The 26,393-nt window shown below is 38.6% G+C and overlaps 1 protein-coding gene across 1 annotated transcript in view; it reads left to right on the top strand.

The window, feature by feature from the left end:
- The window catches only part of LOC110155404 (ryanodine receptor 3-like), a 150,488-nt gene that overhangs the window by 49,633 nt on the left and 74,462 nt on the right, over window positions 1–26,393 (top strand). Inside the window, exons 5-20 of the mRNA XM_055155013.1 lie at window positions 6,029–6,043; window positions 6,413–6,487; window positions 6,620–6,698; window positions 7,521–7,633; window positions 8,457–8,556; window positions 8,806–8,899; window positions 9,770–9,844; window positions 10,507–10,663; window positions 12,277–12,441; window positions 13,567–13,688; window positions 15,887–16,067; window positions 17,493–17,628; window positions 19,663–19,758; window positions 21,711–21,829; window positions 23,949–24,082; window positions 25,240–25,481. Coding sequence (XP_055010988.1) covers window positions 6,029–6,043; window positions 6,413–6,487; window positions 6,620–6,698; window positions 7,521–7,633; window positions 8,457–8,556; window positions 8,806–8,899; window positions 9,770–9,844; window positions 10,507–10,663; window positions 12,277–12,441; window positions 13,567–13,688; window positions 15,887–16,067; window positions 17,493–17,628; window positions 19,663–19,758; window positions 21,711–21,829; window positions 23,949–24,082; window positions 25,240–25,481 — 1,903 coding nt within the window. The remainder of the gene's footprint in view (window positions 1–6,028; window positions 6,044–6,412; window positions 6,488–6,619; window positions 6,699–7,520; window positions 7,634–8,456; window positions 8,557–8,805; window positions 8,900–9,769; window positions 9,845–10,506; window positions 10,664–12,276; window positions 12,442–13,566; window positions 13,689–15,886; window positions 16,068–17,492; window positions 17,629–19,662; window positions 19,759–21,710; window positions 21,830–23,948; window positions 24,083–25,239; window positions 25,482–26,393) is intronic.

Here is a 26,393-nt window from a genome sequence, read left to right as displayed (position 1 = left end):
TTTAAATTGACAGATTTTTATTATTCTCTAATTTTGACTTCATTTGGAGGGACCTATTGTAATTATAAATTATAGTTTTACGCAATTCAAGAAGCAATTTGCAGAGAAAAATAGAAAAAATATGTTGAAAATTACAATAAGTAGGAAGTTCTGAAATGCTGATGTCATCACACTAGGGAGTAGGGGTGTGCAAAAATATCAAAATATTGATATATCATATAGTTTAATGTGATGATACAGTATCAATATCTTGGGCTGCAGTATCGATATATCACCAAGAATATTTTTTGGTATATTTTACAAAATTATTTTGTTATAGCTACAGTTTGTTGTTTGTTCAGTGTGGAAGGAAACTCATTTATGCGACACATTTGACACATTCGCTGTTTTGATAATTAAAATGAACTTTACACAAGAAGTGGTTTAACAAAGACTTTTAGTATCACAGCCATGATTTAGCCTTTATTTTTTATTGAATCATATCGTATCAATTTGAAATATATCGTATCAAATCAAAAGCGCGTTGTATCGTGGTATTTATCGTATCGGCAACTTCTTGTTGATACCCAGCCCTGCTAGGGAGAACTGCCTCCAAAAGTTCGGTCCAATTTACACGCAAGAAACACATTTTGGGATAGTTTAAACATGATTTCAACAAAATAAAGTTTTCTTGTTTTCTTGTATTTGTATAATCATAATTTTCTTGTATTTGTATAATCATAATTAATAATAATAAGTTTAGCTGGGTAACAGTAATGAATTCCCTAGTGTGATGTCGCAATTTATAACCAGAAATTACAGTTCTAAACCTTAAAAATTGCCAAATTGGGAAACGATGTGAATGTTTTTGTAAAAGTCATAAATATAATGATCTTGGTTATGTTTTACTAGAATGAGTAGCCTAACCTGTCATAGGCACTTTGATATATGAACGCTGTGTACTTTTTCTTTATACTAGTGGGACATTTTTGTTTTTTTTGTCTATGCAATCAGATTTAAGCGGTAAAAGGTTGCATTAGTAATTCTATGATTCATTACAGATGAAAACTCACCACTAAAGAGATTCTGCTGTTTATTTATTGCAGCATGATTCTAACAATATTGTAGATGTAGAATAATTTTTGTGGTTTAAGGCTCTTAAATTAGTTTCAGTATGATCATTTATCGTCTATATTTACTTCAGCAACATATCACACTTCAGATTGTGTTATCGCGACAGGTCTAGTCTTGCCTGAGGATGTCGAGAGGAATGTTTCAGTATGGCGTGTATGTTAGTTATGTAATACAGCCTTTCCGTATATGGCTGTATTTTATGTGCTATAAAATGCAAATGGGCCCTGATTTTATATGTTTCCTCCCACAAGAGTTACTGCCTGTTACCGGCTCCACCCACAACAACATAACCTCTTTATGTTATCATAAAAAGTACTTTGGTGATTTCCCATTGGAGAGCAGTACTGTTTGATGTCATGGTGAAGTTAACCTTATTGAAGCAGCCTTTAGCCTTTAACTCTTATTCTTAATGTTTACACTACATAATTAATAATATAATAATTTCACTTGCTTGTTTTTGTGGATCTGCTAAGAACACACACACACCAATTGCAATATGTAATTTATAAAATAAAGCCTATATTATATGAAAATGTGTTTTGGGGGGTCCACGAGCTTCTTGTCTATAGCTTTATCTGCAGTTTATTGCTTTAAACGTATCTTGCATTGTATTCTATTCCAAGTTATTTTTAATTTGTTGTTAAAACATGTGTTGTTACTGTTAGCAGAGTTTTCTCTCTAAAGATCTGAACGGTGACTTGGCTTGGTGGCATCAAACGCTGATCTTAAAAAGACAGTTCAGAATTTTGGACAGTGAGCCAGAGTGTTGGAGATGTATGGAGACACTTTTTAAAATATTCCATCCAGTTCTTGTATTTGCAGAGGTCACTGGTGCTAAGCTAGTGCATGTCAATGGCCACAGTTAGCCTGACACTAAAAACACTTAATCATTTCACAAAGCACCAGAAGCAAATCTATTATTATGCCAGACTGTTAATGTAAATGTCTGTGTTGATAGAATAATGTTAGAAATAAAACTAATGTAATGTGAACATATCGTTATTGCTTCTCCGTGCAGTTTTTCACAATTTTCATTGTGTCTGTCTTATTTCCAGTTTGAAGAGAGCTGCTCTCCTCATATTAGGGAGTAACTGTCCTTGTATAAGTTTTGGGGCATCAAAACCCAGGAGAAAATGCAGATGTTTTCTTTCTTTTGGTAATACTTGTTTAGACACTACTATATATGTTTTGTGAGTCTGATGCTGGTTCAGACAGTTACAACCTTGTATTGAACAGGCTTGTCCTCTGCCTTTCTTTGCAAAGACATTCGATAAACTTCTACTTTGTTGCTTCAATGGATGTTTATTATTTAAAAAGATCATGTTGAGGGACTATTTTGGCTTATTCTGCTAAGGGACTATTTTACTAAGCTTCCTATAAGGAAATACAACTCGCTGCTGCTGCTCAGACATAAATCCTTCAAATGGAAGGTTGGTTTTACCTCTAAAATGATTCTATCAACACAGACATTCACATCGACAGTCAGGGGTTATAATTGTTTTGCTTCGGGTGTTTTGTGAAGTGGGTAAGACTGTTTTTAGTGGCAGGATAACTATGGACATTGACATGCACTAGCCTAGCACCAGCGACCTCTGCAAATACAAGGACTGGATGGAATATTTTAAAAAGTGTCTCCATACGTCTGGATAACTAGGAAACGAGGTCCTATGTCCAAAATTCCGAGATGTCTCTTTAATATAGATAGATAGGTTTAATGCCATAATGTGGAACTCCCCAGGCAAAGCAAACAGACAGTTGGCAGACCCTCTAATAGAATACCATACCATACTAACTTAATTTATAAAGTACTTTAAAACACTTTACAGCTGGCCAAAGTGCTGTACACAAACACAGACAAGGACAATCGGTCAAAGTCACAATACAACTACAAAAAAAAAAAAAATTAGAAACAATAAGATAGTGAAGTTAATTAACAACAAGAAATATACAACTCACTTGTTAAAGTGAAAAAAGCCAGTGAAAAATGGTGCGTTAAAATGGTGGTTCCTTTAGTTTTACCAAATTCCCACTAATGTTACACTTTCATATGCTGTTCCTGGACTCATTTTCACTTTGTACTAACATGATCAGCGTTGAAGCTTTGCAGCAGACTGTCTCGGCCAAGTCAAGAGCATTGGTTCCACTGCTTCTCTGGGGCTTGTGTGAGCTCTGACTGGGAATTAAGAGCCTCACCAGAGAGAATCATAATATTAAATGCTAAATTACAGCCCCAGCGACGTTAACTGGTGCACTGCCCCTGCCCCTGCTCTCATCACTCCCTTTCACAGCATCTACAAGAAACATATACTTGTAGAATTTACTTGCCATATATTTTATAAGCTTCTCTTTTATCATTACGCACCTTGTTTTCCTTTATAGCCAGCACTTTAGAAGCCTGGATGGGCCATTTTTACAGTGCATTCTCTCCTCTTGCATTTATCTGTTTTCGATATTGCGCGGCGATTCATCATTTCGCCGCGCCGGACTGAAATGTCACCAGAAGGAGCGCCATTAAAGAGGAAACAGAGGTTGAATATGTCTCTGAGCTGAGCGGCCCAGAATCAATACGTCTTCAGAACAGATGGACTTATCAATAGACAGCGGCTGGAGTGTGGAGAGGGGCGCTAGTTTGGGACACTTTAGTGAGAAGACACAAAAAGACAAAAGAGGAGGTGTAAGGACAACATAGGAGCAGAAAGAGTAAATGTCACACTGTGTATCCAACTGAAGAGGGTAATGTGGTGAGTCCAGTGGTACTGAGGCCGCACAGGGAGACTTTAAGTTCTCATGTAAAGGTTAGATTCAGTTGTACTTTGGATATTGGATGTGTGGGTTGCATTAAAGGTGCACTATGTAACTTTTTGGTTGGGGGTACGTCACCGGCTTGTTTCTATGGATGCTCCACAGTATGACATTAAACAGCTCTACTTTACATTTATTAAATTACAGGTGGTTTTATGACTCAAAAATACCTAGATAAACAGACATACTCACTGTGAGCGGGGTTAACTCTCCATAGATTTAACCTGACTTGGACTGTTTTGGTCTCCATGATGACAGAAAGGTTTAATACCACATTGTGAAGTATTCCAGAGAAAGCTAGAACATCTTCATGGAGAAAAAATACCAAAAAATGACTAGAAAACACAATGCACCTTTAAGATGATTATTCCGTTAGCATGTGTAGATGTTATCATAAAAATAATCACAAAAAATATGGGAGGTTTACTGGTTTCATACAGACTGTTTTCAATCCTCAGTCATAAAGGTTGTGTCACAAATTGCTGCTTTTAAAATGTACCCCGACAGAAAAAACAAAATGCTTTTTTTTTACAATCAGCTATAATACAGTTGAGTGCAAATGAGATAAATAAAAAAATGTATGACAGTTACATTTTATTGTCAACATTTCATTTGTTTCAGCTTTAATTCTTATTAGAAGCCTCATAATAAATGTTATTCTTTTAATTTCATTCCTAGCTTACTTTATGGTTATCTGCTGTTTAGTCTTATAGCTGACCCGTCCCAGGTCTGGTCCCTCCCACACACTTGAGCAAGTGCAGCTCTACAGGAGGAGACACGTCTCTAAATTGATAAGAGGATGTCACTTGTGGTCAAATCTTTACTGCCACTGTACAACAACAAAGCCTCTTAGCTACGTCTAATAGTCTTTTCAGGTTTTATGGTTCACCAGGCTAAGTGTGATAGTGTTTTGCTCATTTACCCCGTCAGAGTATTGGATGTGTGGTGCAGAAGGACTCGTATTGTCGTGTTGTACTTTTTTCTCTGTACACCATGCATTGCAGTAGGAGTGCTGTAAAAGCCACGGGGAGCTGTGGCTTTATTGGTTGTGGTGATTGCAGTTGGATGTGCCTCAGCGCATAAAGCTCAGAGCGTTAGAGCGATGTAGCAGCAGTAGCAGCAGCACAGTGGAGACCTGAAGCCAGTACTGCAGTCTGCACCATGACAGCAGCCCACCTATTGTCCCTGACAGCCTGTCCCGGGGTACACACAGACATACAGACAGACAGACAGACAGACAGACAGACAGACAGACAAACACTCGGACTGGGACATGTAGAGCACAGCTGTACACACAAAATGCAAACATGTAAACACAAAACATGAATATTGTAACATACTGCTATTACATAATGTATGTTCGATAGAGAGACATATATTTTAGTGGACATGGGTTTAAACATATATGGGTCAAAAACATGCAACTCACTCAGACCAAAAGGCAATTTAATGCTCCAAAATTATGTATATTTATGGAACATGTTTTCTTTAAAGGTGCATTGTGTAACTTTGATGATGGAGGGTTCGTCAAGTGCTTTTCTCCATGAAAATGTTATTGCTTTGACCAAACAGAAGTTAGAGGTCAGCGCTATGGAAAGGCAACCTCTCTCACAGTCAGAATGTGTGTTTTTCTAGGTATTTTTGACCTATAAAACCACCTGTAATTGAATAAATTTAAGGTAGAGCTGTTGTATAGTGCGAAACATTCCAAGCAGAGCAATGACATAGCCATAGAAACAAGCACGGACCCTCAAAAAAGTTACACAAAGCTCCTGCCGTTACAATATTTTACACCAATATGCACATTTGAAGACGTATAATGTGCTCTAAAAAGGCAAATGCTCAGTAAAAATGGAAACCCAGCATTCTTTCCTCCCACGTGATGCAGTCAGACCGTGTAAAATACTGAGAATCATAGAAAAAGCTGCCTGAGATAGCCTTGTGATAGTCCTGTAGTGCTAGCACTGTGCAATGGACAGTGTATATTTAGCTTCTTTTGTGAGTTCCTTGAAAAGCCCCTTAGAAAAGGCAGAGGCTAGCAAAGTGAAAAGTGCTGTGGAGAACTAGCGCTACTCTTAAAAATAACAATTTTTCTTACCTTTATGCTTCCTAGCGGCTCATAAGGAAGGTGAGTTTCTGGCCTAAACTGAAAACAACTCCAAAACAAGCCACTACGTTCTATTAAACACCCTCTTGCATCTTTGGTGGAGATTCCATTTGTGCATCGTAGTGCCCTAAATGCAATGTGGACGCTCCCTTTGCATTGGATGGTAGTCGTGCATCCTTCCTTTTCTACCTGTGGAAAGATGAGTCCTTTAAAGTGCATGGATACAGGAGACACCATCTTCTTTTTTGGCAAGTCCGATCCGATTGCATGTCTTTTTTTCCCCTCAAAAGCTGATTGGTAACGTTGATGCTGGATTTTTGTAAACCTGGATTTTTTGTCATAAAAATAATATATATTTTTTTATTAAATATGTATAAATTATGTCTCTAGGCAGCACACAGCGGTGGACACAAGACCCTTCTGTATGGACATGCCATCCTCCTCCGCCATTCCTTCAGCTCTATGGTAAGAGAGGTGCACTTTACTACCAGTGCAATCTAAACAGGATTAGTTTAGCCTAGCGGGATTATACATCATTAGCCTTTGACATTGGTGGAGATATGACATTGTGGACTGCGATTCTTGTGTTCTTTGCAGTACCTGGCCTGCCTGAAGACATCGCGTTCACAGACAGATAAGCTTTCATTTGATGTGGGCCTGCAGGAAGATTCCACAGGTGAGTGGACTCTATCCGACCCTTTTATTTGCACAGATTGCTTTTTGCCCTCCTTGCCTGTATCTTAGTTCCTCCTCCTCTTCCTCCTCCTCTTTGTTCCTTCTTCACCTCCTTCTTCTCCTCCTCCTCCACCCCTCACTTAATTTCGCTCTCGAATCTGGTCTCTTCTCAGTTCATATTCCCCCGTGGAACTCTTTGTAGACATACAGTGAGGTTCCATTGTCAGCACTGATTACATCTTGCTGGCACGTTTGATACGCTTGTTGTGGTATCCTGATAGCAAAGACCAGCTCCTCATTGTGTATGAGATAGGATTTATGCCCAGGGTGTCTCATTACAGCTGTTGCATGACAAGAGACAACACTGTGCACGGAGCAAATGTCTGTTTATTCAAGTTATTTGGGTCAGTAAGCACAGAGCTGCAACTAAGTACACGTAATAACATTGCTATTCTATATATAAATGTAATGTAACCCTTGTTTCAGTCAAGTCAGCATGAGGGGCCAGTGTTGTAAGTAGTAGTGGAAGTGAATGGAGAATTACTTAGAAGAAGTTAGTATTCACAGTGATTTCTACTCTCTAGGGTTTGATGATTTGATTTATTAGGATTTTCTATTATATTTAATTTTATTTTGTGTCACTGAAACAAATACAAGTGGTTTTTCAGTATTAATTTAATGTAATCAGTAACAACAGCCTTTCAATCCTAAAAATATCATCACATTTTTCTGAACTCCAAACCACACGCTTTTACTAAGAGAGAACTGGCTGTGGTTCTCTTCGTTAAAAATGTCTAACCATATCATTCTTTTTGACTCCCAGGAGAGGCGTGCTGGTGGACCATTCACCCAGCATCCAAGCAGAGATCTGAAGGAGAGAAGGTGCGCATTGGAGATGACCTCATCCTGGTCAGCGTGTCTTCGGAGAGATACCTGGTGAGTTTGTGTTCAAATACAGTTTGTTGAGCCCTTGGGTTTGTTGTTATGTTGATTTGTGCATAACTCAGAGGTCTCAGCGGGGCACTGGACCAGCTCCTCCTGATGTGACAACATTTCAGATTATGCCAATCCTGTTACCAGCCGCTTTGCTCCATGACCTCTCCCCACCCGGGGACAAAAATCCTATTAAATGCTACAACCAACAGTTTTTTTTTCCCCCCTTGGTCAAACTGGTAATGTAAAGCTTTGAAAATAATTGTGTGTTGACTTGTGCTGGTATATTTAAAAGTGTTGTTATCATCCTGGTCACATCCCTCTGCCCGCTGTCATTAATCACTATTAAATCCCCTCTGTAATACATCTCCATCTGACCGTCATGCTCCCTGCCTCAGCATCAGTGGCACAGAGCTGTAGGACACCTCACTGTGATGTTTGGAGCAGACAGCAGCTCGCTCGGGTTTATCCAGCCACATTATAAAGCCCTGGACACATGACCACTGTCACTTATAGTCACCAGTGTCAATCTGCAGTCTGTTCTCACTCTCACCCATCAGCAACAACAGAGCACCCAAGGGCCCCTCAGGGCTCCTAGGGGACATGATGATCAGAACACAGATGCTGTCTACATGTGGCATATTCTCACACACAGGCAGAATATTCATAAACAAGTAAATGTCTTACAAGCAAGGCATCTGTCAGTTTTCTGTGTGGTACAGTGACATGCTGTAATAGGGACACCACTGATGCAACATTTCACTGTGTATGCTATGTGCTCTTATGGTTTATTAAATATGTTTTGCAATATTTTCATTCTTGACAGCACTTATCTATCTCCAATGGCAACATCCAAGTGGATGCCTCCTTCATGCAGACTCTGTGGAATGTCCATCCCATCTGCTCTGGGAGCAACATCGAGGAAGGTAATTTACAGCAGATTTATTTCAGTATCGTGTCAGCAGCAAATCATTTGTGGAGTGCTTATCATTTTTAACAACGTGTTTCATTTTTTGCTGGGTCATCTAATTATACATACATTTGCTGGAGGTTAAATTCAAGTGTATTCCAACAAGGCCTCCAATTTGACTTCTTCTTATTTGTCTCAGCTCTGAACTGCATATTTTAGAGATATTACATGTGCATACATTCTCTGTCCGCGCTCACTGTTACAGGCTACCTACTCGGGGGTCATGTGATGCGCTTTTTCCATGGACACGATGAGGTGGTGACCATCCCGGGATCGGATCAGAGCGAGGAGGAGCAGAGGTGAGAATCACAGCAAGTGTCATATAGAGTAATGAGATTACACTGCAGCAATAGGGGTCACTCTTTAGTGGCACTATACGTATGTAGGCAATGCTAACTGACCTGTGATTTATATATATCTGTATATATAACAATCCTGAACTATAAATAGCTCTGTGTCCAGCCTGATCCCAGTCTCAGTGGAGCTGGAAGGGCTGTGGATTTATTTTTAACCATCCATAGTTTTAACCATCTCAGATAAGACCGGGCACAGAAAAAACAGAGCAGGCAGCATGAAGTGGGTCAAAACCACGGGTGACGGGCGCACACATTTGGCCAGGTGCCAGGAGGTGCATGTTCTTCCCACACACTCATTCACTTACACACAAACACTCTTACAGCACACTCACGTCACACTCACATACGACACATACACTCACACACAAGACACACACAACACACTCACACAACACACACAGGGGCTATTTTTAGAACAGTGCTCGCCGGTGAATGGGGGGCAGGATTAGACACCAATTTCCAGCGTTTCTCCTGTTGTTGTCCTTGAAATTCCAAAGTATGATTTATACAGGCCATATTTTCGTTTGGAGCAGATCAAACACGTTGCACCACGCCAGCAGAAGGCACGATGAGCGATTTCTTCTTATCTTCCAACCCAGTCACCCGTATCTAGACAGCATAGCCATGGGTTATCAGGGCGCCATATGAGGGATGTGGTGCTGTGTGTGTTTATGTTTCTGTGAGATGGAGATGAACCTGACAGATGAGAGAGCAGGGATGAGTCCAGAATGAATGACCTTCACTGTATCAGGGTGAGGTGTATGTACATGCCCAGACATACACCGCCCACTCACGGTTCTGTGGCGTCCCCAGGATCATCAACTATGAGACGGGTAAAGCCGGCGCCAAAGCCAGGTCCTTGTGGAGGCTGGAGCCGCTCCGGATCAGGTGGGTTCGGTTTCCTCTCTGATGTTTCTTATCTGCTCTTTGACATTGAATGAGGTCTTGTGTATACCCTGCTTAGTCTGTATACAAGGCCATCAATACCATAAGCATCCTCACATAAAAATTGATTAACTGAATGATAAAAAGACACAAATGTATTTATGCTTCTCTTGTCTTGTCTTGTATTTCACCAAAAATAATGTAGTACTAATACTTACATACTTACATTTGATCCCACCACTAATACACAACATTTAGAGATGCTTTCCTACTTAATTTATCTACTTCTACCATTGCAAGTAATAGTTTTATTCCAAAGTAAATTCATGCAAAATTTTAAAAAGTAAAATGAGCATTTAATAAAAGATCACATTCAGTTATCACTTGGCAATATTAGACAGAAAACTGGCATGAATATCACAAGCTCGAACTTGCACCTGTTTTTCAAATGTATTCTAGAAAATTGCATAATTATTGAGATATTTTCCCTGTTTGCTTATTATCCTGTTCAACCACATGGTACGATAGATAATTAACAGCTGGCAGTCATGTTTAGATCAACTAATTAGCCTGTAATAGAGTTCCAGGGCTTATGAAATTCTCTGCTGTATTTGTTTGTATGTACTTACTTGTATTTACTGTGTGTCTGATGGTGACTTTTTCAGCTGGAGTGGAAGCCACATTCGCTGGGGTCAGGCCTTCAGGCTGAGACACCTGACCACCGGACACTACCTGGCCCTGACGGAGGACAGAGGGCTGGTACTACAGGACAGAGAGAGGTCTGACACCAACGCTACAGCCTTTTGCTTCAGAGCATCGAAGGTACTCTGCCTGATGGGGACAAAACAAAGACATGACTGTTAGCTACAGGTGCTCCAGGCAGTGAAACTGGTAGAGACTGCTCTGAAGAACAAGTGTCAGACCAAATCCAGACACATTAGAAAAACATATGAGGAACAAGGGAAGTATAATTAAAAAGGCTTTTTTTACATGGCCAGAGGCAACATGTTTTGACCTGAAATGGTCTTCATCATGGCTTACATCAAATCATAAAAACTGTGGCATGAGTGTGGACTTTGAATAGGACCCTCCAATAACAAGGACAAATGTTAATTGCAGACAACAAGTGGTTGAAATGAAAAATAAAAAGCATAAAAACACAGAAAAATAAAAGCACAATATGTCCTCATTGGAACACCAACCTTTTGAAAATATAACTCATCCTTAAAAATAAAACTACTGTTATGAATAACTCAAACAGGACTTCCAGGAAGGGTGTCCTTAGGCTCCCTGTGCTCCTTGGGCAACAGAAAAAAAGGCTGCCAAACCCAGGTGTTCAACTATTTAAAAAACAAAATCATTATCATAATAATTTCCATGGCAAATGCTTCTTTTAAAAGTGTATCTAATTAACAGTAGAAAGTCATTGATAGTGTCTCGTACTGCGCTTTGATAAGCTTCCTGTGTGTTACACCCACATCCACATACAGGATTTGCGTATATATACCTGTAATATATACCTGTATATGTTCAGTATTGCATGCATTAGGCAAGACTTGTTTTCTTTGTGGCATTTGTGTTGGCTTCTCTCTGCCAAGGTCACTACAGCAACCATGTGTCTCTAAGTGGCAGTGATTTGCATAATGTAATTTGTAATTTGGCAAGGTTAAACAAGTCACCGGCATAAAAAAACAAAACAAAACTGTGGACAGAAACAAAGCTGCTGAATCCTTTTATTAATCACAACAGATTCAATGGTGTTGAATGTGATCATTCACTAAGGACTAACCAAAAGGAACTAAGCTACTTTTAATACAATGACCTTTGAACAGTAAACGCTGTAGTAGAAAATCTCCAGTATTATTAGGTAAAACTACAGTGTGTCTTTACTATTACCAAACATTACAAACACATTCTAATTTAAACTCAAACTAGGGAAGAACTGAGACATGAAATGAACAGGGAACATTAGTCTTAAATGTTATTCCTCGATAGAAGAATCCTGTGATGAGTTTTTTGCAGTTGTTTCTCATTTAGAGAAAGTAAACATTTATGTAACACAGTCAACAAATACACTATTTTGATTATTATTTCCTTATTTGAAATTGAATGTAGTGGTCTAACAAATAAATATAGCTGTAAATATATATAAAAACAGCAATATATGGTAGAATATCGTGCATATTGCCAGATTATGAAATTCAATCTTCACTACCAGCCCTGTTCTCTTTTTCTCACATAGTTTTAACTGTATTATCAAGATCCAGGTAGCCTCTCCTCTACTCTCTTTCCTCTGTCCCTGATATGCACTCATATAGCCCCCTGTCATGTGTTTGACTGGTTTTAATGGGAGCACATCTCCAGGCGTGCTGCACTTAGACATGAACATTTACTCTGACAGCTTTGACACGTTTGCTCCCTTCTTCCCCACGCAGGAGAAACTGGAACAGAGCCCCAAGCGGGACATCGAGGGCATGGGGGTGGCTGAGATTAAATACGGGGACTCTCTTTGCTTCATTATGCACGTGGCCACGGGACTCTGGCTCTCATACCAGGCACCTGATGTGAAGTCTGCCCGCCTAGGCCCCCTCAAGAGAAGAGTGAGTATACACAAACACTACCCTGTCTCCCTCCTTACTGTCGCTCTGGAGTATAAGTTGCACCAGCCAAAAAATGCATAATAAAAAAAAAAAAACATACTTAAGTCGCACTTTTTGGGAGAAATTTATTTTATAAAATCAGAGACCAAGAAAAGACATTTCATCTTGAAAGGCAAGTTATAGTAATAACAATAGAACAGAGAACAACAGGCTGTTAATGTCACATATGAACAGTTCTTCAAATAACTATACCATAAACAACAGAACAGAACAAGTTTACCAAATTCTCCAGCTCACTCCATATCACTAAAATCAATTGAATTCTTCATCCTCTGTGTCACTTCTGAGCAACTCTGCGACCTCTGGAGGTAAACAGAGCTCCGCTTCCTCTTCTGCGTCGCTGTCATCAGATTCAGCATCAGTTCCAGTTAGAATTATTCCGGCCTTTCTGAATCCTGACAGGATGGTTTCAGGTGTCTTTATGTTTTTTTAAATTTTAAATTGTTAGTGATACAGAAGTAATGGTGTGATCGACTGACAGTCCCAGACAGGACAGTGGCTCTTTCTTCTGCAGCCGACATGCACAGTAGAGAACAAAGTGACAGTGGTACAAGAGTACACAAGCCTAGAGTGACTTCTCGCAGCTTCAGTATGAACATTTTAATATACAAGTTGCAGGACCACCCAAACTGTGGAAAAAAGTGTGACTTATAGTCCAAAAAATAAGGTAGAAGGTAGTTAAATGACCCATATTATGCTATATTCAGATCAATGTTATAATGTTGTTTCCTAATCAAAGATACCTGGAGTTGTGTTTTGTTTCATTCACACAAGTTTAAAATACAACCCTGCATATTTAGGCTGAGAAGACATTCATGTACAAATGAAACACACCACAACTCCAGGTATGTTTTTGAGCAGGTAACATCATTATAACATGGCTTAAACCTCACCATAGTACATTTTTTGTAATAGAGGTCCTTTAAATCTTCAACAGCAAATAAGCAAATGTGATGAATTGATAAATTAGATCCCTCCGTGCAGATAATTGTTTTTATGCTAACAAGCTGATAGATTGAATCCATTAGCTCCACATTATTCTTTCTCTTGTTGTGTTTTTTTCAGGCGTGTCTACATTCAGAGGGGCACATGGACGACGGGCTGACCCTACAGCGCTGTCAGCACGAGGAGTCCAGGGCCGCTCGTATCATCCGCAATACCACGCTGCTTTTTAAGAGATTTATCAGGTAACAGGATATGTTTCATGTCTAGAAGAACTGGATTGTATTAAAGGTGCACTGTGTAACTTTTCTGGTGGAGCAAACTATTTTCTCTGTGTAGGTGTTATTGCTTTGTCTGGAAAGTTTCACAATATGGCTTTCTATCATCATGGAGGCCAAACTAGACCAAGTTACAGGTCAGATCTGTGGAAAGGCAACCCTGCTCACAGTGCCAGTTTTTCTAGATATTTTAAGTTTTTGTTCTTCTGCTTCTTTTCAGTTGTTATTGGATTTTTTGTGTGTGTGCATGTTTTTAAAATACCATTGCTACAGTGCACAATTGAAACAAACAATAAAAAAGAAGAAGAAAAAAAAGAAGAAAACCCTTACTGTCAATATGCTGCAACATTGCTCAAAGTTTCTTTCTCCCTAGAATGTATGAATACGAATATGTATTTATTTGTTTATATCTCCAACAAAGACCTTGCCTCAACATTCACCTGTAGTGCTGAAAACCTTATTTTTCTTGTACTTGCACACGCTTGTTGTCATAGTAACAGGTATTATTATACAGTTGTAATATGTAAATACGTCTACCTATCAATGGAGAAGATAATTTCCTTGGAGAACTGGCTATACGTAAATATCCTGAAGTGCACTCTTGTACTCAACATGAAAAATACAATAGACCGTTTAGTAAACCAGTACTTGCTCGGGACTAGACTTGTTACCACATCCCCACATAGATTCTTTCTGTTTTCTGTTGTCTTTTAATGGCATACAAAGCAGAGGTGCCACCACTTTACGCACTAGCGGCTCTGGAGAGTAACAAGCTGAACACATAAATGAATACTTCCTCCTCCTCTTATTTGCTATCAAGTGGTTTTAGCATCCTTTGGGGCCCATTGGAGGCAGTCATGACGTGAGCATGTGAGATTTAGCCCCCCCTCTCTCCCCCTTTCTCCCACCGCGCCGGCTGTGACACATACGTTCCCCTCACGCTCCTCCCTCCTCCTCCTCCTCCTCCCACTCTTACGACACAAGCTATTTTTAGCACGCCAACGAAAATCAGCCTTTCAGCATGGATGAACCTGTGGCTAAACATAGAGCAGTCATCACAGTCTGCCCAGCGGTTCAACTGTAGCTTTTTTTGTGTGTATTTTGGTATCAATGGGGCATGTTGTAGCCAAGATGTTGTTGAGAAACATCTAGGCAAACCTGTATTCTGAGTACTGAGCTGGCTAATTTTGGAAATGTGGAAATAAGCTAATAATCCTACACTGAAAATTTGTAAGGAGCGTGATGGAGAGAATGATGGACAATGCTGCGTGTGAGAGGATGCTGGGAGGGGTTGCTGATGGAGCAATGGGGCATTTTTTGTCTGTCTAAGTCTGCAACTGTTTAAATATATCTATGTGTATTTCTATCAGTCTCTAGGTGAAAGATGAATTATGCATTTTTTGTGGTGGAGGGTTTACCACTTGGTTGGTAGATGTTATAGCTTTTTAGTGGGTATGTTTTAAAAATATATAGAACAGAATAAATGCTAGAAAGATACTGTATATTTAATACCATACTATAGAACATTTCAGGTAAAGCAATAAAATCTTCATGGAAAAGGTAGTAGATCCTCCAACAGAGAATAGGGATGTAACGATATCCAAATCTCTTTTCACGATATACGTCTCTCGGCACAATATATATTGCTACTTATTCCTCTTAAAATACCTTGATAAAACTTAACCCCAAAAAATAAATGCATTTAACATAATAAAAATGTTTATAACAGTTATTTCTTCATGTAGTCTGCACTGAAACTGAGCAAAGGATCATGGTCTATATAGTTTCCTCTTCTTTTGCTGCACCATAACTATTGATTTAAGCAGAGACTTGTAATTGAATATACTGTGATGGTCCACGATATTATTGAGAGCCCTTTGACGATATAGTATATATAAGACAATACATAATATATATAAGATAATATATAAGACATTTCGGTTATTGTTACATCCCTAATAGAGAAGTTACATAGTGCACCTTTAATGATACGCCTGACCTTTTTGTTATTGTTTTATCTTCTTTGTTCTATTGGTAAAAAAATAAAAATATGTAAATTATATATTAAAAACATGAATTCAATTTAGTTTTAATGACCTCATCTGCATTTTATTCCCGTAGCGTTGGGTTCTTTGTGTGTTGATTCATCTCCACTGTGTCCACAGAGACCTGGACTGCCTGGGCGTGAAGAACAGGGCGGTGGTGGTGCTGCCTGTGGAAGAGGTGCTCCAGACCTTGAATGACCTCATTGCGTATTTCCAGCTCCCAGACGCTGAGCTGGAGCACGAGGAGAGGCAGATCAAGCTTCGCTCACTCAAGAACCGCCAGAACCTATTCAAGCAGGAAGTGAGTCTCTCCCCCAATTCTAAGTGTTCACGGGCTCTTCCAAATATAAAGAAGATGTTATATTGGATAGGGAGGGGAGGAGGATCTCATGCCAAAGTGAGCAGTGGCTTGAAGAATTTTTAAGGCAGTGCAATTCAGTCCACTTTATTTATATAGCACTGGTTTCATAAATAAAACCAGTTTACTAAGTGCTACACAATACAGATATAAAATATATTTTGCTCTTGCTATTGCAGTCACTATTAATGGTTCAAGGTTTCTGAATTAGGTTTAGAATAAAAACAAAAAACGTCTATTTTTAAGCTCTCTTTTGAAAACAGCTTTTCCACTTTTCTTCATATTGTGTGCAACTTTGACCAGCTGGCAGCATCTATAGTAGTCACTGTGAACTTTATGTCATGTTATGTTCCATTTTAATACAGAGAAAACACAGTAGTCTATACAGCAAATGACAATTTTAAAAGTGAAAATGCGCTGTACGACTCTGACTCTGTTCCAGTTAGTGGCTGCTTGATGGACTAAAAGCTGAGGGGGAGTTTTTCAAAGACAAAGTGCAATATTGGAACCATGGAACACTGGTTGCAGTTTCAATGCCATCTTGTATTCCTGTCATTGTTTTTAAAAGAGTCAGCACTTATGGCAATATAAGTTTTCCCACTGCAGATGACAAGTGCACTGAAGCTTTCCACTAAGCTCCTGGACCTTAAATTGCCTCCATCAATTCATCAACTCTAGACTTCTGAATTTCAGCTACATAGTGAAAAGGCATCCATATTGTCAGTAAAACGTTATCTGTACTCCTTAAAGGGCCTATATTATGCTATTTTATGATCAGTGTTATAATGCTGTTTCCTCATCACAAACATACCTGAAAACAGAAAACCTGCACATTTAGGCTGTGTTCTTCTCTCAAACAGAAAACACTCTGTAATACAGAAAGTGCTCCACTGTGTTTTTAAACTCCATACACCTTAACTAGAATCATTTGGATGACTTCAGCTCAAGAATTGACAATGTCTACTGAACAAAAGATAAAAGGTTTCACACAGTGGAACAGAGCATTTTGAGCTTTGGAGATGTTCGATTCAATTCAAGTTTATTTATATAGCACATTTAAAACAACTTTAGCTGACCAAAGTGCTTCACATACAAGCCAACAAACAAAAGAAACAGTTACATATACTGTACATATATACAGATAACATGTGAAAACTACAATAAAAAATTTACACAAATGTAAAAGATGTACACAGACTAATAATAAAAGATCACTCAAACGTGTGAATGAAACAAAACACAACTCCTGGGATGTTTTGGAGGAGCTAACAACATTCTAACATGGATTAAATCTCACAAGAGTCAATGTAGCATCATATAGGACCTTTAATAATATGTTTGTATATTTTTTGCTATGTCTGTTCACAGGGCATGCTCACGCTGGTGTCCAACTGTATAGACCGTCTAAATGTGTACAACAGCGCGGCTCACTTTGGCGAGTGTGCAGGAGCTGAGGCTGGAGCTGCTTGGAAAGACATTCTCAACCTGCTCTATGAACTACTGGGTAAGGCTGCTCTTTTATATGTGATTTTTATCTTTAACTAATGTCAACATTATTATAATACACATACTTTTGGTGATAAATTGTATACAAACCAGCTTCTTGTGTATAGTGATGGTGAAATATTAGTGTCAGTAACTTTGAGGATATCACCCCAGATATTTTTATTGGTTTCATACTGTTTCAAATTGAAGATTTAGCCAATATTTGTCACAGCTGCTTCAGTCTCGCGAGCCAATGTGTCATTCCCAATTTGTCCTCAGTACATCAGATTTGTTACCTGACCAGCCAGAACCACACACTTTGACAAAACTTTGCAAAGACGAGTGGAGCTGGAGACATATCCTGTCTGCATGATTTCAGAGGCTGTGATTGACAGGTGGATAAAAAGAAGAAAAAACAATATATATGACTCAGAAACAGCATGGAGTTTCTCAGAATCAACAATCGAAGCACCAAACTATTACTGGTACTTATCTCAGGTAAAAGAAGTGACATATTTTGTTTTGAAGGTTACAAGAGGAGATATCTTCCGCATTTGACACATGCTACAAACTACTGGTTAATTAATTGGACCGTTTAAAGGTGGTCCGATTCCAGCCCGATTCTTGATTTGCACAGATTTGTTTCTTTGAACAATCTAATAAGTAAAAATTGAAACAGAAGAACAATTGGGCAACAACAAATATGACTGGATGTTTACACAACCATGCAACAAATTATTATTCTTGCAACGTTTTGGTCATATTTTTTCAAAAGTGTGAAGTTCATCTGTGAGCATAATATCAGTATCAGCAGCAAGACATATATTGGATATTGGTTTTAGCTCAGAAAATCCATATTGGACTATCTTGTGTCCATCTTTGTGAAGCCTCATGGCCTGGTAAGCAGCTGCCTCCAGTCTCACACCTCAGATCGGAGTTGTCCCTGGTGTTTTTCGAGCCCATAAAAGAGCATGGTTTTGCTTTTACTCTCTCCTGCTGTGCTATTTATTCTCCCACAGCTCAGTGCGTGCGTACTGCTGATCCAGAATGCCTTTAACCTCGTGCTCTTGGGCCATATGCTCGCTCTGATATGGACGTATCTCACTAAAACGACCTGGCAGCACTGCATAGTTTTGGCTCTTTCAATTCTGCGCATTTTAAAGACATTTTAAAGACATTTTAAAGTGATATACAGTAAACGCAAGAAAACAAGATGAATCTTTAACACTAGTGAAGCAAACTTTTACAAGCAATAAGTGATGTTAAAGATGTATTATGTGACTTTGCTTGAAATGTTCCGCAGTATGATTAAACTAAACTATTTTGCATTTATTTACTGAACTACAAGTGTGCAAAAATACCTTGAAAAACATGCATTTGTACTGTAAGTGGGGTCACTTCTACACAGATCCAACCAACTCTGAGCCTGTCCTGACACTCCTGGTTCAGTCCTGGTTCAGTCCTGGTTCAGTCCTGGTTCAGTCCTGGTTCAGTTCTGGTTCAGTCCGTTAAGTAAATGGGAAACGGCCATTATCCTTTTTTTTCCATTATTCATTTAAACACAAACTCGAAAACTAAAAAAAAAACCAAAAACGAATCGTTAACAGTTTTTTTTCATTTTGGTTTTGGAGACAAATAATAAAGAAAATAGTTGTTTTTTGTTTTCTTAATTTTGGTTTGTTGCTCATGACTATAACACACATCTCCCGTGTCCTTCAAACTGATTTAGTTACTATACAAGACACGTCTCAGTTTTTGCCTGCGCACTTGAGTATGTATAACGTGTAGCTCTAAGTGGATTTGGGACGCCTTCTCCTTTCTTCCCTGTCTTTCTAAGGTGACCCTGTCTTTTTAAGCTGGGGCATTTATGTGTTTGGTCATTGTCATTTTCTTACTTTAACACAATCATCTCACAAATTAATATGTAAGGGAAACACTCCACCCGGCTTCAAAGTGTCCTCTATCGCTTGACATTCATCTAGTTCAATATCTGCAGACCTCCATTTAACCAATGTGGAAATGTAAACTGGATCCAATTTGCTGTGTCTTGCAGCGGCACTGATACGAGGGAACAGGAACAACTGCACACAATTCTCCAATAACCTGGACTGGCTGGTGAGCAAGCTGGAGAGACTGGAGTCCTCCTCAGGTAAGCTCATTATCCACTCACACACTGTGCTCTTGTGAGACAGACGGCTGTATTCTGTCTGCCTCTACTCCTTTGATATCCATGCTTTTATGTGAACGCAACTGCTGTAAAAAGTGACTCAAGTCTGCTGTGTTTTGTTGTATTTTTTTTTTTTGGAAGGAACCTCTAGTCATGAATACAAAGTGGATTAGTTCAACATCACTCCACCATCAACTGCAGTTTGAGCATAAATATTCATTGACTTACATTGACTTGCAATTATTTGCCAATGGAATTTTGAAATAGGCTTATTACTGTTTTTGGTGGTGACAGTCAAAGCAAAGAGTCACAACTAGAGCTGCACCTATTCAGCTTTTTAGTTTTGATACCATTTCCGATTCTTTAAGTATCTGCCAATACCCAAAATCAACCGATACCAGTGCAGAGAACAGCATTTATTTCCTTTAAAAAACAAATAAAATATGGCAAAACTGATCAATCAATCAAACTTTATTTATAGAGTGCTTTTCACACAAAAAAGTGCAATACATACCACTTTACAGTGATTAAAGCTAAGCTAAACAGTTGGGTCTTGAGATTTCTCTCTGTGACATAATTATCTTTTTGTACTACTAACTATCTGGGATCTGATGTAGTTATCTTTTTTACAACTAACTATCTGGAATCTGGAAACTATACTAACTGTCTGGAATCTGGGACACTAACTATCTGGAACCAGTACACAAATAAAAACAGAAACCCCTCCGCAACATGAGCACATACAAACAAAAACACAGTAAAAAACATAACGACAAGACTAGCAACCGGGGAGGAGAGGGAAGTGGCGTTGACCCCAAAATATAGACAGGCAGCCTCTAGATCCTGCAGCTAGGGGGCGCTGGATACAACAGACCCGCCTGCCAATTCTGGGTGGGGCAAAAGCTGTGAAGGCCGTAGAGAAAGTTGGGGAGGAGGAGAGCCTCCCTCCTGCTCCAGTCTCTCCCGGACGAGTTGAAGACCAGTCGACCTTGGCCAAGGCCGGTGCTGGCTGGGGGAGGCCAATATATAAGATTCATCATGTTTTGGTTTTGCTCAGATTGATCCAAATCTGTTATTAGGGCTGAGTATCATTAAGAATTTGCCGATACGATGCATACCTCAATACATAGGCCACAATACAACGCATATCTCGATACAGTACACTTTTGGTTCAATATGATATATTTCATACCAATTCAATACGGTTTATTTAAAAAGATAATGGCTAAATGATGGCTGTAATACTTTGTTAAACCACTTCTTGTGCAAAGTTAATATGAAACACACACATGTTAATCATCAAAACAGTGAAAATGTCAAATGTGTCTCTTTTCTTTCCACTAAACAAGCAACAAAACTGTAGCACTGTAACAAAATAATTTAGTAAAATATACCAAAAAATACGCTTGGCGATACATCGATACAGCAGCCCACGATATCGATACTGTATCATCACATTAAACAATACGATATATTGATATTTTAATATTTTTACACACCCCTCTCTGTTATGTAGTTGTTATTTATCTCTCAAGTACCTACAGAATAGTTTTGTGTAAATAAAAGTTCAAACCCACTGTTATCAGTAAATAGTCTTATGAACTGATATTTGAAAGTCGATCCAGACAATGTTTCAGTATCAGGACCAATATTCAATACTGGTATCTTATTGGTGTGTTCCTAGTTACAGCTATGGTGGAAAGTTAAATTGTTCATTTGAAGCATACAGGCTCTATCTGCTCAAAAAGAAGCAGCCTACATTTTTATTTTTATAGGTTTGGGCATAGCTTTGGTTTGTTTGACGTCAGCTCTGTTTTATGTGAAAAGTATTGAAGTCATGCTTTTCACTACTCATGTGCGGAATAGGAGAAAATGATTTACAGTACAATATAGAGCCTCCTGAGGTACCTAAAAATGATTGTGTGACTGTGCAGGCATCCTGGAGGTTCTGCACTGCATTTTAATAGAGAGCCCCGAGGCCCTTAACATCATCCAGAGAGGACACATCAAGTCCATCATCTCACTGCTCTACAAGCACGGACGCAACCACAAGGTGAGAGCATGCGCCCAATGAATGGGGTCAACACTGTCATTAAAGTTTAGTACTGTAATTATCATAACTTATTACTGCTGCATAGAAATGAAGTTAGAGGTATATGGTGATTTTAATGACAAGCCAAGCGAAAATGTACATGCGCTCATAGCATTTGCATAGAACAGTCTTTAATATTTATTGTCCATTAATTTCAAATGGCACAATAACAGTGGTCTAGGTTGTAGGATCGAACCATCAACCTCTGAGTATCGGTGAACGTTCCACCACAATCCCAATATTTTTGAAGGAATATTTTAAAGCACTACCCTAAGCCTGTCATGGTAACACATTTTGAGGCACGATATATTGCTGACAAAAAATATAGGTGATAAATTACAGTAATAATAATGTTGAATTCTGTAGTCTGTTGTCGTACATAAGGCACAAGGGATTATAAGCCACATCAAGTGAAACAAACGGACAACACTGGAGACTTGAGACTTTTTTTATTCCTACAAGGAGGACTCAAATGTAGATTGAGTAATAATGTGTTTAAAGGAACAGTTCGGAATTTTGGACATAGGAGTGTTTGAGACGTGTGGAGACACTTTCTTAAATATTCCATCTAGTCCTTGTATTTGGAGAGGTTGCTGGTGCTCGGCTAGTGCATGTCAATGGCCATAGTTATCCTGCCTCTAAAAACACTCCACAAAGCACCCGACTGTCAATCTAAATGTCAGTGTCAATAGAATAATTTTAGAAGTAAAACCAACCTTGCATTTGAAGGATTTATGTCTGAGCAGCAGCAACCAGTTGTACTTCCTGATAGAAAGCTCGGCAGTGGCGGACTGATATATGAGAAAATAGTCCCTCACAATGTGACGATTCAGCGATGCAGGGTTAGTTTTATTTCAAACATTATTCTATCGACACATACATTCACATCGACAGTCTGGCGTAATAATAGATTTGTTTTGGGTGTTTTGTGGAGTAGGTAAGACTGTTTTTAGTGGCAGGATAACCATGACCATTGACATGCGCTAGCCTAGTATCAGCGACCTCTACAAATACAAGGACTGGATGGAATATTTTAAAAAGTGTCTCCACACGTCTCCAACACTCTGGATAACTAGGAAATGAGGTCCTATGTCCAAAATTCCGGACTGTCCCTTTAATGCAGCTTTGCGCAAATTTGTTTACGTTTTACAGAAAGGAAACCACATGGCAAATTAGCATAAACTATGAGTGAAACAAACAGCACTGATGCAGTCAGCGTCTGTCGGACTAAAGAACGCAACTCAGTGGAATATATGTGAAAATTGCGCAACGTTGATTTTTTAGAAAATTAAAGGATTTTAATTGCACCTTATAGTCCGAAAGATATGGTATAATATTGAATACTATTATGCAACTGACACTATAACCCTAAAGCAAGATTTTTCTCAAAGAACTATTCTATATGTACAGTATTTGTTAATGAACGCAAATAAATAAAACACTTAAAGAGTCATAGCAGTTGTTTTCACCTACCTACAACTCAAATCTAACAAGAAGTACCCCACTAGTATAAAAAAAAAAGTATCCATGATAAATATTCCACATCCCTTACCTCTCTGGAACTTTTATTCAAGGAAGAAAGCACACGGCAGCTCTGTATGTTGATCCTGTATCTTTCCCATCTCCTTATTATCCTCTCCAAAATGCTTCACTGGATTCATATTTATTTCCATAACTATTCCCTTAGGGTTTCTGTGTCACTTCTTCTCCTTTTTGTGCACTAATACGCAAATACTCCCATCCATGACAGAACCTTGCGAGAAGTTTAGCTGTTGTCAAGGGTTAATAAAAAATATGAAATAGCTTATAATGCTGGTGCCCTGGCTGATCACCTCTGCAAGCCCATTTAATTTAATAGCTTTGTTAAGGAGACATGTTTTTACCCCAACAAGCATTTTTGAGTAATTATGCTGCACTCTTCCCCGCTCCCCAGACATCCATTATGGACACGATAATGAGTAATTTTGACAAGAAGGTACAGATCCGCGCCCTGTGTACAGCAGAGTAAATAAGGGTCATTATGGGATCAGGTGTTAGCGCTGGTGTCAGTGTAAAGTGGCTCGTGTGTGCTTTCTTTCAGATTCTAGACGTGCTCTGCTCTTTGTGCGTGTGCAATAGCGTCGCGGTGAGGACCAATCAGAACCTCATATGTGACCACCTGCTTCCCAAGAGAGATCTCCTGCTCCAGACACAACTGGTCAATGATGTGCAAAGGTTAGGAAAGTCTGCCTATCATGTATTATTGTGAAAGATTTTAAACATTAATGCATTATAGTCAGAGGAGAAAGAGGTACTCTCTTTTGTTACTTGAGTAAAAGTAGGTAAAAAATTACTCAAGGAAAAGTGAAAGTATCATATGGAAAATCAAATTAATTTTGAGATGTAATGAAGCTTCAAAAGTACAGATTTTGATAAAGATTTGGGCTGGATTTTGCTCAATAGAAACAACTGAATTGATAGGTTTTCTAGCTGTTTTTTGTATATTTTTGTTTCCTCAAATTATGAACTTGATTTAAAAAAATCTGCCTTTTCAGCAGCTCTCAAACAATAATGAAAAATAATTTTACTTTTCAGTCCTATTCAATAATTTAGTGGAGTAGAAAGATACCTGTTCTCAAATGTAGTGAAGTGAAAGTATCCACTTAAAATGTACTGAGTCATACCTAAAATATATACTTAAGTACAGTACTTTACTACTTTTACTTTGTCATGTTCCACCACTGATTATAGTACAAAATGTCAAAAAGATTTGCTTAGAGTGGCAACATTTTTGGGAAAAAAGCACATTTCTGTTGAAGTTTGACGATTGTGATTAGATTTGTGATTTGTTTTCAAATCAAGGCTCTGTTCACTGTGCACACCCAGGAGTGTTAACTAACATAACTGTGAGTCTGAGAATGAGAGAAAACTGTCATATGAACTGTTAAATTAATAGAAGATTCACAGACATTTCAGAACAGGTTTGTAGAGGTCTCAAAATAACAAATGTAACCCTTGCGATTTGATAATTGATAATTCAAACTATCATTTCTGCAGTGCTTATTTGCTAGTTTTTTTTTTATTTATTTGTATTCATTTAGAGCTGGGAGCATACATAAACAAGTTAACATCACAGTGCATTTTAAAAGCACTGTTCATTACCATAGAGTCATACTTCTGCAAAGCAAATATAGCGTTATTATCTTGACAATTCCATTTATGTACTTGACTCTTTTTGAATTCCATCAAAACAAATTGATTGACTCTGCACTTTGTGAACTGGGGACATTAGAAGCCAATTAAAACTAAATTAATTTCCCTAACCTCCCAGGGCAAAGAGGAAAAGTGCAAAATGAGCAACCCCATCTGATCTTTGTTCTCCTCTTCATCAGTATGCGCCCCAACATCTTCCTGGGCGTCAGCGAGGGCTCGGCACAGTACAAGAAGTGGTACTATGAGCTGATGATAGACCATGTGGACCACTTTGTGACCAGCGAGCCCTCTCACCTGCGCGTGGGGTGGGCCAATTCTAAGGGCTACGCTCCGTACCCTGGAGGGGGAGAAGGCTGGGGGGGGAATGGAGTCGGAGATGACCTCTACTCCTACGGATTTGATGGGCTACATCTCTGGTCAGGTAAGAAAGTCAAGTGTATTGCAAACTCAGGTTGATTAAATTTATTTATGGAAATACATAAACAGGTATTTATGCAGGTTTTATAGAGGCTTGGGCCTGATACACGACTCCTTCTGATGAGTAATGGAGTAGAATACAGCTGTGCAACTAAGGGTTATAAAAGAATGTCTTTTTTGTTTGTTTTTCTGTTTGTTTTTGTTTTCTTTGCAGACAAAAGACAAGACAAAATTAATAATAACAAAAGTACAATACAAAAATACTATACAATACAAAACTAATGCATGACAACCAAAAATAAATAAACAAAAAATAATTTAATAATTTTTTTAATAACAATAGGGGGTGCTGGTTGGGAGGGAGGGTGGTCTAACTTTGAATGTAGAAAAAAGAAATTAAGATAAATAGTAACTAGGCTTTAGAGATGTTTAGGCCTGATACACACCTCCCCCGATGAGTAATAGAGTAGCTGTTTCAGGAGAAATTCTAACCTTTTTATACAATGCCTTTTAATAACACTGTGCACCTCTGGATTATGATCTAATGTGAACTTTGAATCTAAAAATATGGTGTATTTAAAGGTACACAGCTCTATTTTACATTTTACAATTAAAGGTGGTTGTATAACTCAAAATGACCTTGAAAACTAGGCATTCTGACAGTGAACAGGGTCACCTCTCCACAGATCTGACCTGTAACTTCATCTAATTTAGTCTCCTTGAAGATAGAAATGTTTAATACCACACCGTGAAACATTCTAGACAAAGCAATAACATTTCCATGGAGAAAAGCATAAGTCAGACCTTCCACCTTAAGATGAATAGTAACATAGAGTCTATACATCCTTCTGCATGCCCTTTTTCCCTGCCCAGTGTGTACTATTATGAATGGGTGGGTAATAATCGCTTGTGTGGA

Source organism: Boleophthalmus pectinirostris, unplaced genomic scaffold (assembly GCF_026225935.1).
Source record: "Boleophthalmus pectinirostris isolate CB_2022bp ecotype Guang Dong unplaced genomic scaffold, ASM2622593v1 HiC_scaffold_10, whole genome shotgun sequence".
In the NCBI taxonomy this organism is placed as follows: Eukaryota; Metazoa; Chordata; class Actinopteri; order Gobiiformes; family Gobiidae; genus Boleophthalmus; species Boleophthalmus pectinirostris.
This window is presented reverse-complemented; position numbering and strand designations above follow the sequence as displayed.